Raw genomic sequence first — 14,907 nt, 5'->3', positions numbered from 1 at the left:
AAACATGGACTTACTCAGGTCGTGCGCGGCGCCATAGAGAGTTCGTAATGCCATCCGGGATAACCTCGTAGTCTAGGGCGCCGAGACGTCGGAGCGCCTTATATGGCCCGAAGTATCGTCGAAGAAGCTTCTCGCTAAGTCCCCGTCGACGTATCGGCGTCCAGACCCACACACGATCACCTGGTTGGTACTCCATGTGGGGTCGTCGAAGGTTATAGGAACGGCTGACGACCCTCTGCTGGTTCTTGGTGCGCAGGCGGCCGAGCTGTCGAGCTTCTTCGGCGCGTTGCAAATAAGTGGCAACGTCGAGATTGTCTTCGTCGGTGGTAGATGGCAGCGTTGCGTCCAGCATCGTTGCCAGGCTCCTTCCGTAGACCAACTTGTACGGCGATAGATGCGTCGTTTCTTGTACTGCTGTGTTGTATGCGAAGGTCACGTACGGAAGGACGGCATCCCACGTCGTGTGCTTGACGTGACGTCGACGTACATGGCCAGCATGTCGGCGATGGTCTTGTTTAGACGCTCGGTGAGGCCAATGGTCTGTGGGTGGTAGGCGGTGGTCTGGCGGTGGCTTCTCTGGCTGTACCTCAAGATCGCCTGAGTTAGGTCAGCAGTAAAGGCTGTACCTCTATCGGTGATAAGTACCTCTGGGGGGCCATGACGAAGGACGATGTTCTCAACGAAAAACTTGGCCACCTTGGCGGTACTGCCTTTGGGCAGTGCCCTTTTTTCGGCGTAGCGCGTGAGGTAGTCAGTAGCTACGACTATCCATTTATTTCCGGAAGCCGACGTTGGGAAAGACCCCACTAGGTCCATCCCGATTTGCTGGAATGGTCGGCGAGGAGGTTAGATTGGCTGAAGAACGCCTGCTGGTCTTCTCAGTAGTGTCTTGCGTCGCTGACAGTCTCGGCATGTTCTTACGTAGCGAGCGACGTCGGCGGCAAGGCGCGGCCAATAGCACCTTTCCTGTATTCTCGCGAGCGGGAGGGAAGCACCGAGATGTCCAGCCGTCGGATCGTCGTGTAGAGCCTGGAGGACTTCTGGTCGTAATGCTGAATGCACCACGAGAAGGTAGTTGGCTCCAAGTGGCGAGAAGTTCTTCTTCAGGAGAACGCCATTTCGCAAAAAAACGACGCCAGTCCTTCCTTGATACCTTCGGAACAACGGCGGTCCTGCCCTCGATGTATTCGACAAGGCCCCTGAGTTCTGGATCCGCTCGCTCTCGTTCGACGAAGTCGTCGGCACTTATGGTTCCCAAGAAAGTCATCCGTCTGGTCGTCCTGCGGCGGTGGGTCGACGGGGGCGCGGGACAGGCAGTCAGCGTAGGAGCGTTTTATTCCCGACTGGTAACCTACGGTTATTTCAAATTCTTGAAGTCTTAGGCTCCACCGAGCCAGGCGACCTGAAGGGTCCTTCAAGTTAGCTAGCCAACACAAGGCGTGATGGTCGCTCACAAACTTGAAGGGTCTGCCGTAAAGATAGGGGCTAAACTTTGATGTAGTCCAGATGATGGCAAGGTACTCATTTTCTGTTGTGGAATCGTCGCCTAGCAATAGCTGATAATCCTTTCCAGTCCGTCAGTCCTTTGCACAAGGACGGCGCCGAGTCGTACGCTGCTTGCGTCGGTGTGGATTTCCGTATCGGCGTATTCATCAAAATGCGCGAGTATCGGCGGCGTCTGCAGGCGTCCTTTCAGTTCTTGAAATGCCTCGACTTGCGCCGTTCTCAACTTGAATTCTGCGTCGGTCTTCGTCAGGTGAGTTAGTGGCTCGGCGATCCGTGAAAATTCATTTACGAAGCGTCTGTAATAGGCGCACAAGCCGAGAAATCGGCGTACGGCCTTCTTGTCGGTGGGCGTCGGGAAGGTAGTGATGGCAGCTGCTTTCCGCGGGTTTGGGCGAACACCATCTCTGTTGATAGCGTGACCTAAAAACAAGAGCTCCTCGTACGCGAAGCGGCACTTTTCAGGCTGCAAGGTGAGTCCGGAGGTCTTGATTGCTTGAAGTACAGCTTCAAGGCGCCAGAGATGCTCGTCGAAGGTTGAGGCAAACACAACGACGTCGTCCAAGTGCACGAGGCAAGTCTGCCACTTCAAGCCTGCCAGTACTGTATCCATAACGCGTTGGAAAGTCGCAGGCGCCGAGCCAAGACCGAAGGGCATGACCTTGAACTCGAAGAGGCCGTCAGATGTTATAAAGGCAGTCTTCTCTCGGTCTCTCTCGTCGACTTCGATTTGCCAGTAGCCAGTCTTGAGGTCCATCGACGAAAAGTACTGCGCGCTGTGGAGTCGATCCAGGACGTCGTCTATCCGTGGGAGAGGATACACGTCCTTCTTTGTGACTTTGTTCCGGCGACGACAATCGACGCAGAAGCGTAGGGTTCCATCCTTCTTTTTCACTAACCCCACGGGTGACGCCCATGGACTCTTGGACTTCTGGATGACGTCATCGCGTAGCATTTCGTCGACTTGTTCCTTAACGGCCTCCCGTTGTGGCGTCGAAGCCCGGTAGAGACTCTGACGGAGTGGTCGAGCATTTTCTTCCGTTATGATACAGTGTTTAGCAAGGGACGTTTGCCGGACCCGCATGACGACCAGAAACAGTTCTTGTATTCCTTCAGAAGGCATCGGAGCTGTTGCTGTAGGCAAGCGGGAAGGCTTGGGTTAACGTCGAAGGGTGGCTCAGGCATTGGGGTTGTCGTTGTAGCTTCCTCAGAATCTGAAAAGGTAAACGCATCACTGAGAGCCAAGATTTGTTCGATGTACGCAATCGTCGTGCCCCTGCTCAGGTGTCTGTATTCTTGGCTAATGTTCGTTACTATCACGCTTCCTTCTCCTTCATGCAGCCCAGCAATGCCTCTTGCGACGCAAATGTCACGGTCTAGCAGCAAACACTGATCGCTGTCGAGGACACCTTCGATGTATTCAGCCTTTACGGTGCCGACAGGAATTATGACGCTGGATACAGGAGGGATGGCGAAGTAGACATGGCGTAGCTTCTCGTCGCAGTCCCACTTGTAGAACGTGAAGACCCGGTCGTATGCCTCCAGCCATCATTCTGGATTCTCGCCTGGTGATCCGCGGAATGTCGGCGGCTCCCTCGGCTGATGCATGACGACCGTTGTAGGCGCCACAGTGGCAGTCATTGTTGCTGTTGTCTTCTTCGTTGTGATCGCGGTCTTGTCGGGTAGGGGTCCGTATTCTGCTTCAAGACCTTGCTGCCTGAGGCCGGCTCGCTGGTCAGGGTTGGTGTGGATGTTCCTTTGACGGCGTGGGCTTGGCTCTCGGCAGGAGGGGGTCGTTCGGTACGTGGACCGGGGAGCACTTTCACCAGATATCACGGGGTCGTGACGTCGACGAAAGCAGCAGTCGGCGTGTCCAAGGTTAAACTCTTTGTTTGGCCGAACTTGGGGCCGGGAAACGGAAAGTCAAACTACAGCAATACACACTGTAGGCTGATAGCGGCGGACCGAGCGTCGGCCGTCGAAAAACTGCTCATCGCTGGGACGCGCCGTCTTTTATACATCACGCATCCAACTTTCCAGCCTTATCACTGGTGGTTGACTATTCGTGTCATGTGCGCAATCTTAGCAAAATGATCTACTACAATCTGGAATGTTCCCAGACATTCTGGCGCGCCTTGCGCAAGGCTGTAGTAACGCGTGTAAGGGGGCGGTAACATAAAACACAGGTGCATCCAAATAGGTCGAGAAGCTTCGGGCGAAAAGCGGTTCGAAACCTATTGCCAACGACACCAGCAAGGGAAGTTATGTGTGCTGCGATTGAAGCGCGACTATGTTTGGAGGGAACAAACACTAATAGCGAAAAACTAAGTTTCATTCAAGGGTAAAGCAATATTAATGTTTTACAAATTACATTTATTTCCCGAACAATATTATGTATAGGTGCAATGCGCCAAGAATGTATGACAGTGTTTAATTATTACGAAAAATCTTTTTCTTAGCGCCCCCTGAAGAGAGGCGCACGTCATTGTTATTCAGTGCAGCCCTTGCGGTGCATGGAAAGGCGTGCTCGTAAGTTCGTCTGCGACGACGCGCCCCGTCACGTGTTCTAGTGTTTCGCACTTACATGCGTTCTGCGAATTATTGTGGTGAGATTTTGATTTTTGCTGTGCGCGAAGTTGCGAGGTGCGTTTCATCATTGGTGAACGTGTTGGTTGCGGTGTTCAACGGGCAACGGCACGGCGCGGCTAACATTTAACGCCGAACGCTTTTCTCAGTACTCGCGGAAACGATGTGTGTTCAAGGATGCAATAGCAACACGCGTACGCCTGGCGAGTCCTCTCTTCTAGTAGTGTGCTTGCTGGATTTTCATGGATCAGTATTCCTGCTACCCGATTTCCTTCGTGAATACGCGGTGCCTCCTATATTTCCTGTTATCGGTGAGCAGATCTCTAAGCTATCTGTCGCGTTACAATTCGCATGCCTTGATACGTTACACGTAAAGTTAATTTATCGGAACATAAGGCAAAACATAGTGCACGTAGTGTACGCACTTTTTGTACTTATTACGACATTTGCTGCTCATCGTGTAGCGTGTGATGAAGTCGCGTTATTGTGGCGAATGAATAAAACTGAAATATCATTATTTTGGCGTGACCAGGCGTAATTTATTCTCGTTAGAACTGAAACACACATGCAATGCGCTCTTTAAGTCCCCTGCGCATGTGCGAAGCAAATAAGCAACGCTGCAAGCATGAGAAGTACGCTGTTGCCTACTTTATTCATGCTGTGGAAGATGACAGTAACGAAGAATAAAAGCTCCAAGAATAAGGTTTCCTGGTAAAATCAAAGTGAATTAACGGCGGTACACATAAACACCGCTGTTTAGGCACGAGTCGATATTAGTTTAGCTAGCATTGGCTTCCAGCGCACTCGCCAAGGGCTTGCCGGCTCGCCGTAGCGCGAGTCCTTATCGATCAGGGGCCTAAGAAAACTATTTTGAGGTCAAATATAGCGCTAGTGCCAAGAAAATTACGTCATTTCTTACCGAATGTTGCGTCACATCCGCTTTATTTTTACAGCGAAAGCTGTTATGAGATCACAACAAGGGCCGTTTTTTTGGCGCCGTAGTTGTCCGCCGCCGCCGCCGCTGCCGGTGTCCGTAACCGCTATCGCTCGAAATAAAGAAATAAGAAAAAATTTCCATGATGGAACCAGGTCCGAACCTTGGCCTTCTGCGTGGGAGCCCGGTATCCTACCTCAGAGCCGTGCCGGTGCTTGAAACAGCTTTGCAAAAAGACTCTATACAGGCTTCATGTCGGGAAGGAACCACATTAAAATATGTAATGTAGCGTGGCAGAAGAGTAAATAACAACCAAGTGTTACACAACGCGAATTCTGTAACCAGGCGTCACACAATGAGAATTGCCGCAACGAGTGAGTTGTTGAATGCTTCCAACCCATTACAAAGGGCTCTGCCATAATTCTTGATCTTCTTTAGACACAACATCAACAAAGTGCGCATAATACCTTACAGGTGTTTAGCAGGTACCACGGTTCTGCGCAGAATGACGAAAAATTGCGTAGTGGCTGCTTCCTTACTTCACATAAATTATGGTTTATAGCGTAGTGGGTTCCTCGCAAGTGCACTTCTATTGTGTTGCCAAGGAAGCCGACATGGAGGAAAGAAAAAAATATAGGAGGGAGCGCGCCTAGCGTTCACAAGCCAACCTCCTGTGAAGCCGCGCCATCCTCCTTTGAAACCGCGCCAACCTCCTCTGAAGCCGCTGGCTCCTCGCGTTCGAGGCTCATTTCCCATGATGCTCCTGTTTCGTTTCCTTTTTTGGTGGGCTCATGAACAAAAAACAAAAATTGACGAGCGCGCGCGTCTAGCGTCCACAAGCCAACCTCCTCGGACGCCGCTCCCCCCTCTCACCGCTTGCCTATCACGTGAGGGTGCTCATTTCCCAGCGTGCCCCTGTTTCATTTCTTTTGGCTGGGCTTCAAAAATGTCACGTGACGCTCCCTCCTGGTTTTTTTTTCCTCCATGGAAGCCGATAAGGCTCCCATGATTCATTTCCTCAGGGTCTCAATAAAGTTAATTCCCTCTCTCTATCTGTTTCTCACGTTAGCGTATGTTATAAAGCGTGGTGGGAGAGTGAAATAACGACCGGGCGTCACACAATGCGAATTACGTAACTAGTGGGTCATTTAAAGCTTCCAACCCATTACAAAAGGCATTTGTAATGCCTTTTGTAATAATCTTCATCGTCATCAGCCGTCGCATCAAGAAACTGCTCATAATCGCTCACAGATGGTACCTCGCTTCTCCGCAGAATGACGAGTAATTCAAAAAAATTATGATTTGTGGCGTAGTGGGTACGTTGCTAGTGCAGTTATACTAGTAGCCACAAGAGCGTTTATATCTGGCTCTAGAAATGCCGCTCTTCGAGCTTTCGCTGTAACTGTGCTGCGCTTTTCGCGCAGGCCTGGCGTTTTTTTGTTCCGCCGGAAGTGTTCCCTCCTCACACATATGGCGCTAAGCCCCTTGAGCAGCTGATGAGCAGCATTTTCCGAACGTACGGGCTTCTATGGAAGCTTCGCTACCAGTTATATTTACCTTGAAGAAATGAGAGCGTGCGGCAGTATGGACACTTTCGGCTGGCTTTTGCCGTCGCCGTCACCGTTGCCGTCATGTCCCTATGTATTTGTATATGTGTATAAAAGCCACAGGAAAAATTCGGAAAGTGTGTTCCGAAGCGCGGATTCGAACGTGCTACCCTTCGCTCCCCCGCGCGGCGTTAAACATCTCGGCCACGGAGTGTACGTGGTTCAGCGTAGTACCGGCGAGCTATTTATATACACCATTTAGCGCTGGCGGTACGCGGAGCTCCGAAGCTCTTCAGCGTGTTCTCCTGACTACCAGCGAGGTGACGCGAAGGCACGAAGGGCGCGCTGTAAAGGTCGTCGCCCCACTCGTGGCGATGCGCGCGCCTGCTACCTCTATACTTCGCCCTACACGGCGTGGTCGCCCGTACGCGCGCGCTTATCTCGTGATGGGGGCGGTTTGTATGTCTTGTGCTTTCACAGCAAAGTTGAAGTTACAGAGCGCACGAAGGTCACTTTTCTCGCTGCAGCGGCCGCGTTTACGAAAGGAGCGCGCGGCGCAAACACAGAGAAGTAACAACTGTGACAGTTGTTAACGCCCGTTCTTTGTATACCAGTGCGTTTGTTTCGTGCTCCTTCTTAAAGCAGCGCGCTTTAATTGTCGAGTTGTGACAGTTTGTTCGCGCTCGGCTAGTGCGTCTTCTTTTCATGCGTTCTTTGCGCTTGAGCAGCGCGCTAGAAGTTTCGAGCTGCTTGGTGTTCTTCGCTTTGCATTCCAATTTGTTGCCATCACATTCATTATTTCGCCGTTGCGGCGAAGCTGTGACTTTTTTTTGCATTTTCTTGCACAAAGACCTTTCTGTTGTTCCTGGTCACGGTAAATAAATGATTGATTGATTGATTGATTGATTGATTGATTGATTGATTGATTGATTGATTGATTGATTGATTGATTGATTGATTGATTGATTGATTGATTGATTGATTGATTGATTGTTAGAACCAGGCACGTATTTAAACAGCAGTTTACGTCTTGGTACAAATACTTCGTCAATTTAAAACTTTGTTATCTGTGCCAGCACCCACCGCGGTAGTTCATGAGCTAAGCCGTGGCTCTACTAAGCGTAAGTACGCGGGTTTGATTCCCGGCCGCAGCAACCGCATCTTATTAGGAGTCAAAGGCAAAAACATCGGTGTACATATATTTAGGTGCTGCGTGGTAAAGAACCCCCACGTGGCCAAATAAATCCGGAGTCTGCTATGTACGGCGTACCTCAGTATAATAATGTGGGTTTGGCACATGAAAGCTCAGCATACATTTATATATATTAGGTACAGCTCAAGATATCTTAACTATGCGATACTTGATTCATGGTTCGTATTCAATGGCTCAGGTTTTTTATCTTGAATGTCCAAGAATGAGTTTAAAAACACACTAGTGGTGCGAACACTTGGCTGAAAACAACGGAGCTGGTGGCCTTCCCCCCTTTTTCTTTCCTCCTCACCCTCACTTACCTTTCCCACCCTTGCTATACTATACAAGATTATTCTATGCTCTACCCTCTGCCCTCCTGCTTTCCTTCCTCCTCACCCTCACATCCCCCCTCCGCACTGTCACTTCCCTTTCCCAACCCCTTGCTAGACTATGCCATACTATGCTAGGAGCTGCTTCGCACACGCCCGTTTTCTGTGGCGCATACCCGCCCAGTTTTAACGCGATAACGTTAAAGAGCTCGTTTTGCAGAAATTCTGATGCTGGTGTCGGCGTCGGAGTCTTTGGTTGTGAGCGAAAAATCAGCGTTGTTCGTGAGCGAAAATTCGAGGTAAATGCAAATAAAGAAATACAAAGAATTTCTCGGTTCGAGTGCGCCCCGGGACTCGAACCTGCGACCCTTGGCTCTATGGCGTGATGCGTTTGGCCGCTGGGCCACCACGAAAAAATGTTCTGGCGTACTAACGGAGAGCTATTTATATGAGTCATTTAGCGTTGGTGGTACGCACATCTCGTAGGTTCTTCGGTGGCTTGATTATCACCAGCGAGATGGCGTAAAGGGCCCACGGGGCGCCTTTTCAAACAGCATCACCCCGCCGTGCGGCCGTGTTTCGTCGTGCCGCATGCATGGATATTGTAGCCGGAGGGCGTCCGCACTTTGGCTTTCCTTGCGGCATGCTTTAGGTTTTCACCGAGAAGCGAAGTGAAGCTAGCGATTGGGAAGGCGATACGAACACGGTCCGATTACGCTATCGCGTTCTGCTCTTGAAGGGTCTTGAAGGGGTGAAGGGGCCAGTCAAGCTGTGAAATGCAGCTTTTTTCCCTTCGCACCAAACCACGTATACAGTGTATTTTCGTGTACTTGTCACGTGGTTGAATAAACTCAAACTCAAACTCAAAGCGACGCTCAAGCGTCCTCCAAGTTTGTGTGCGGACCCTCCCGGAGTTTTGCCAAGCTTAAACAGCTCCGCTCTTAGTAAATCTGCTGGCGTCCACTTGAATATCTGTGTGTCAACGTATGGATGATACAGTACAAAGAAAACATCATTTAAACAATCTCTCTAGCAGAGGCGTAGCCAGAAGTATGAGGGTGGGGGGCTCAATCTTGCCTAATGCATGTTCGCGCGCCTTTGTTCGTGTTCTTCTATGTATACGCATGAAAAACTGAACAGTTAAAATTTTTTCACAGGCTACGCCAGTGCTCTCTGGTCTGTTGCACTACATTCAAGAAAAAGGAACGAAAAAGGAATTGCACAATTGTTGAGCATTACCGAAGAAATGTTCAGGCGAATCCTTATGCGACGTGCTGCCTTTAATGTGACCGTGCGGCCCTCACATTCCCAATGTGGAGCGAACATGTTCATGATAAGCATGTTAGCACATGTTCGCTAGTGTCGTGACAAATGGGTATTACGAATGGCAAATAATCAAGCTAACAAATTGTACGCGAGTGGAATGGTTTGATACCGGCACATTTCATGGCCCTCTTTTTTTTTCTTTTTTCTAGCATAGTTCACCTATTGGGCGCGCAAGGTGTTCCACATCACAGTTTTGTTTTCATAGAAAGTCTTTTTTGCCAAGGCAAAAGGTGGGCTGCATAGCGGTGGAACGGACAAGCACCATCTCATTCGCAAAATTCCACAGATAGGCTCATCCACACCATTGCCTTTCGCACCGAATTTCCCCGCTTCATGCACAAAGTTTACCTAAAAATACTACAACTGGAAGACATGAATTGAGTCAAAGAGCAGGACTTCGTAATTTAGGCCTTACTACTCAATAAATGCAACCTAGTCACTAAGAGTCTCACTACATTACGACCAAGATGGAGTGACCGAGCTGGTTTATGCCGGCAATAGTATACGACTGTGCAACTGTGACTGAACGCTAAGTTGCTGCTTTCACTTCCCAATGCATTTTGCAGGTGCAACAATCAAATTTTCGTACTGGATTACAAGCTCTTCACCCCCGGAACACCCATCGTGGAAAATACGCTCTGGCTTTATGAACAAATTCCGTACGTTCCTGTGACATCAGTCGGAAGTTTTGGGGGTTGTGGCAGTGTTTTCACGTTTTAGTGCAATCCCTGAGGTCGCAGCAGAATCTGGGCCAAGAAGGGTGTTCTCTTTTGTATTTGTAGCGGAGTGAGAATTATTTGTTTCTGATTCTGAGGAAAAGGCAGCGCGAGGTTACACTAACTCCAGAAGGAACAGGAGGAGACAGACAGAGCGCAAACTCGTCACTAATTTAATTCCAAGAAGCGGTCTTAAGTAACGGCACTCGGGCGCAGCCACGGGCGCGTTCATGTTCGATCACGCGATCGCGCTGGCATGACTGGCCTTGTGTTTTATACCAACGAAGCCTCCGCACAGCTGCAGGCATGGGCGATGGTGCGGTTAGCGCCGTTGTTTCCGGTCTCCCATTGGACGGACTTAATCGACGGCACAACGCTTTGGCCAATGCCTCAACGAACATGTATTCCAGCCAATATTTGCCATTTTAACGTTTTACTTGCTCGCGCGGAGGGCTCTATGAATCGATCATCGTTCATGAGGGTATCTTCTTGGCGCTGATCTATTCAAGCTCACGAAGGCCTCTTGTGCGCCACTCAGGTCAGTTCGCTCCTAAATTACAGTTGTTTTTATGCCTAGTGCGGTGTAATTAAACATCAATCTGCTTGCAGTGGATGCGCAATCTTTTGCCCTTTGCTTGACGACCTCCAATGTGGGTGCTTGAGTACCGAGTGGCAAATTGTGTCCACTTGTGTGGTGACATCTGACTCGCTGGTATCTTAGTTCCCCACGTATGTTAAGACAGTTAAGGAAAGTGTTTGCCTCGTACTGGCGCATTATTATTTAGCGTAATTCACCAGTGCTACGGGAACGCAATAGTTTCGCGTAGTGAACTTCAGAGTTGCAGATTAAGCGGGATGTTTTAACTGCATGCCCTGTTGGGCTGTTGCTGCTTAATAAAACCCCAGCGATGTGGGCACTTTCGATCGCGCTCGAGCCCTATCGATCAGGTGCTGCTACACACTCACTTTCAATCACTATGGAGCTTCGATTCAAATCTAGTCGGTCGTGATCCGCGCGTCGTGATCGAACTGCACAATTGCAATCAGAAACCGACGTAAGCGGCTTCTGGTTCAGTGTGTTACAAGACGAAGTACAACAATAAATAAATGCCATCGATCCGTACTTATGAATGTTGAGTTACAAACAATTTTATGACGAGCTATGCGACATAAAAAACTGGGTCCTTAAAATCTATTGTCCCTCCAATTCAGTTGCGGTTGTTTGTACCGCAGTTTGTCCATTATTCATCAAATAATTATTCTGTCTTGAAGTGAGCTCTTGGAATAGCAACAGCGGCATGAAATTACCACAGAAGTAGGTACTTACAGCAATACATTTTAGTTCACTCAAGCAGAACAATGTGCCTCTCACAAAGGCATTGGGGCATGCGCATATAAGTCGCTATTAAAAAAAATAAATAGATTCAACGAAACCTCCGAATGAAGCAGAAGTCCCATTACCATAATTTCGCAGACTTTCGATACAAAGTTTTTACCCACAATGCCGTAGAACCTTTTTGGCCTCACTGTATGGCCTTGAAATGCCGCGCATCTCCACAAACATCTTCAACTCTGGCACCATTAAATCAATCTACGCAGCTCCTGCTTGATGAAATGGAGGTAATGTAGAGCTGCTCAAATTTCAACTGTGACTTTATCTATATTTTTGTAGAACGTACACAAGATCACAAGACATTAGCCAGCAACTTCGTGACCAGAGATACTGGGCAAGCTACAATGTTGCGTAAGTAAATTTTCCATTATTCGTCACACGCTCAATAAAGTACAAAAAAAGGTTTCAAATATACCCTCCAATCCCGCACAAAAGCAAAGCGTTTACGTAAAGTGACATTTCGGTGTTCTTCTCTAGGCGCAATACTATATGCTATACTGTTACCCATCTATATTTGCACGCGCATTTATAAACTTTATTTTGTTGCATTCGGGTTTCGGCAACGAAAACTGTTTGCAACGCTCGGCGCAGACCGCGCCGCAATGCTTGAGAAGCTTAGCGATAATTTGAGGTCATTCTGTTAAGATTACGCGCAGGACGCGAATAGGCTTCCAAAGCAACGTCGAGCGGCGCCACTGCTCTTATTGTAACCGGGAATATCCACGGCGCGTCTCCTTTCGCCATAACACTACCGCTCCCAATTTCGCGCCAGCGCAGAACTCTCGGATTGTATCTGTGTCGCGTCAGAATGCAACTATTGCTCACTAGTAGTGCTCCGGGCCAAATGGGGAGCGCATGCGCGCACGTGTACTTGCCGCCGCCGCTGCCAAATCCGGCGACAAACCGCCTCCGCCAGCAGCGTCTGTCCCCAGTAACGCGTATCTCGGCCGCGCGAGCGTCGCGCCCAATGTTGAGCTTGCGTTTCCTATAGTCAAGTTTAGTCTAGAGCTGATGCGAGCACCAGCGATAACGTTGGAACGTTCGATGATTGCTTTATAAAAGATGACTCGCTCCGCTGATCAGATTACTCGACGGCCGATGACCGTTCACGCCGCTATCAGTTTACAGTGTGAATCGCTTGCACGTTGTATTTTCACTTTCCGGGCACGAGTTCGCTGAAATTAAAAAGTCTAGTCTTGCACACGCCGACTGCTGCCTTTGCCAACGTCACAATCATGTGACACTATTCCACGCTGAACTCCGCTGCTCAAAGAAAAAAAAATAGCTCATGGTTGCCGATTCTCACAGCCGTTCGAAGCTTGCATATACGATAAACGAAAGAGAACATACTATCCTTAATATGGGAAACCAAAAGTCATGACGACGACCAGCATGTCCTTTACTACTAATGCATCCTATGTATAAAAATAAAAAGCCTTGTAAGACCGCATCTGCACGTAATCACGATGACCTGGCAAGAAAACACTGTGCATCTTTCAGCTACTTCCCGGACGTTTTCGTCATCAGTGATCAGCTCCCAAGAGTGGAACAGTACGGTGACTTCTACACATTCGACAACTGCCCACGTGCCAAGATCTTCAAGAGAGACCACGTGAAGGTGAACGACATGGACTCTATGTTGAAACTGATGAGGTAGGTGACAGCATCCGCTGAAGTGGCGCATGTGTAAGCGCGCAGCTGGCTGAGTGATGTCCGTTTAGTGAGTTCATTCATTAATGAGCCAATACGTCGAAAAACTAGCCGTTGGGCTGAGGCACGTCAGAATTGAGGAACTTAACGAGAACTTGAACACCTTAATTGTTTAATGATTCCTAATATGTACGGGCGTTCTTGCTTTATTTCTTCACGCTAAAATGCGGCTTGTATGCAAGGTGCAAGCTGACCTGAAATGGGGCAGCTATTCAGTTCTAGAGTCATTCAATATTAGTGCCGTACTACAAAAAAAAATTTTAAAAATGCCAGAAGCTATGGAAGGTACTCGTAAAGTATAAGACGATACTCTTTTGTGTAAACTATTGCATTTGTGAAAAACGAAACCTTATGTCTCAAAACTACGAAAACATCACTCCAAACACAAAGAGGCAGTGCCGCCACAAACCACTGTGTAAAATAATTTCACGACACCGTATACTTTGCAATCACTGCACCCCAGTAGAAACTGCGTAGCAGCCGCTTATATCTCGATAGTGCCCTGGCAGCACCAGCTGCGTTGAAATGGCTATTTGTCAAGCAGCTAATTCATCAGGCGGCTCATCCATCAAGCGGCAGCACCGTGCGTGTTGCGAGTGAAGCATCTTACTGCTGACGGGTGCCCTCACAACCTCCGGCTCCCCATGTGCGTCATATCCCCTGCGCACGCACCGATCAATCATGTGTGTGTCTCGCTATGCCGGGCATCGGCACAGCGAGACGCACACGGCGCTGTGCCGGGCATTTTTCTAGTGCCAACAATTCTTTTGTCAACGGCAGCACATGTTGGAAGGAAAAATAACACGGAGGGGGCGTCCCGTGGCAGTCATTCTGCCTCGTCATAAAATATATCGGAGAGAAGTACACGCCCATGCAATAGGAAAACAAGCAAACAACAGCGTAGTGCTCTGCTATGTTCCGATCTTACCACTCGCCTCGACGACAACGTGTTGGCCGAGCTACCAGCAAAGGCGCACTTATATCTGTGCGGGAAAAAAAATCTGGCAGATCCCACGCACTCTGGGAATCGATGTAATGCGAAGCAGCCAGCAAAGAGCTGCATACATCACCTTGTTTGTCTTTGAGTCAAATGAAATCATTCATGTCATGGCATCTAGTTCACCATATATCGCATATGTTCCCATGCACGCAGGTATGCACAATCTGGTATATACCATGCCAATGAAACGTGTATTCTGCTATATACAATGCATGACCTATCATTTATGTTCATCACGCACTCCTCTCATGCCATACCAATTTTGGTATATATCCAGCTAACAAAACGGCCGGAAGCGCACCATGACAGTGTCATGTAAATCACACCGTACATGACTTGCATGTCATGATTTTCATGTTACCACCTCTCATTTACGTTCGTCATACAGCCGCATCACGCAATACCAATTTTGGTGCATATCAAACGAGCGAAACGGCCGCGAATGCATCATGAGCGTGGCATGTAAATCATGTCGTACATGACTTGCATGTTATGATTTTCATGTTAAAAAACCTCTCATTTACGTTCGTCATGTAGTCGCGTCGCGCAATACCAATTTTGGTGCATATCAATCTAGCGAAACGGTCACGAGTGCGCCATGAGCAATCCCCGCCACGGTGGTCTAGTGGTTATGGCGCTCGACTGCTGACCCGAAGGTCGCGGAATCGAAT

General features: G+C 48.9%; 1 protein-coding gene across 1 annotated transcript in view; it reads left to right on the top strand.

The window, feature by feature from the left end:
• The window catches only part of LOC119395344 (putative phospholipase B-like 2), a 157,662-nt gene that overhangs the window by 109,916 nt on the left and 32,839 nt on the right, over nucleotides 1-14,907 (top strand). The window contains exon 8 of the mRNA XM_049417353.1: nucleotides 13,027-13,179. Coding sequence (XP_049273310.1) covers nucleotides 13,027-13,179 — 153 coding nt within the window. The remainder of the gene's footprint in view (nucleotides 1-13,026; nucleotides 13,180-14,907) is intronic.

The sequence above is a fragment of the Rhipicephalus sanguineus genome, chromosome 1, assembly GCF_013339695.2.
Source record: "Rhipicephalus sanguineus isolate Rsan-2018 chromosome 1, BIME_Rsan_1.4, whole genome shotgun sequence".
NCBI classification, from domain to species: domain Eukaryota; kingdom Metazoa; phylum Arthropoda; class Arachnida; order Ixodida; family Ixodidae; genus Rhipicephalus; species Rhipicephalus sanguineus.
Note: the sequence above shows the minus strand (reverse complement) of the source record. Positions and strands in the feature narration are given on the sequence as shown.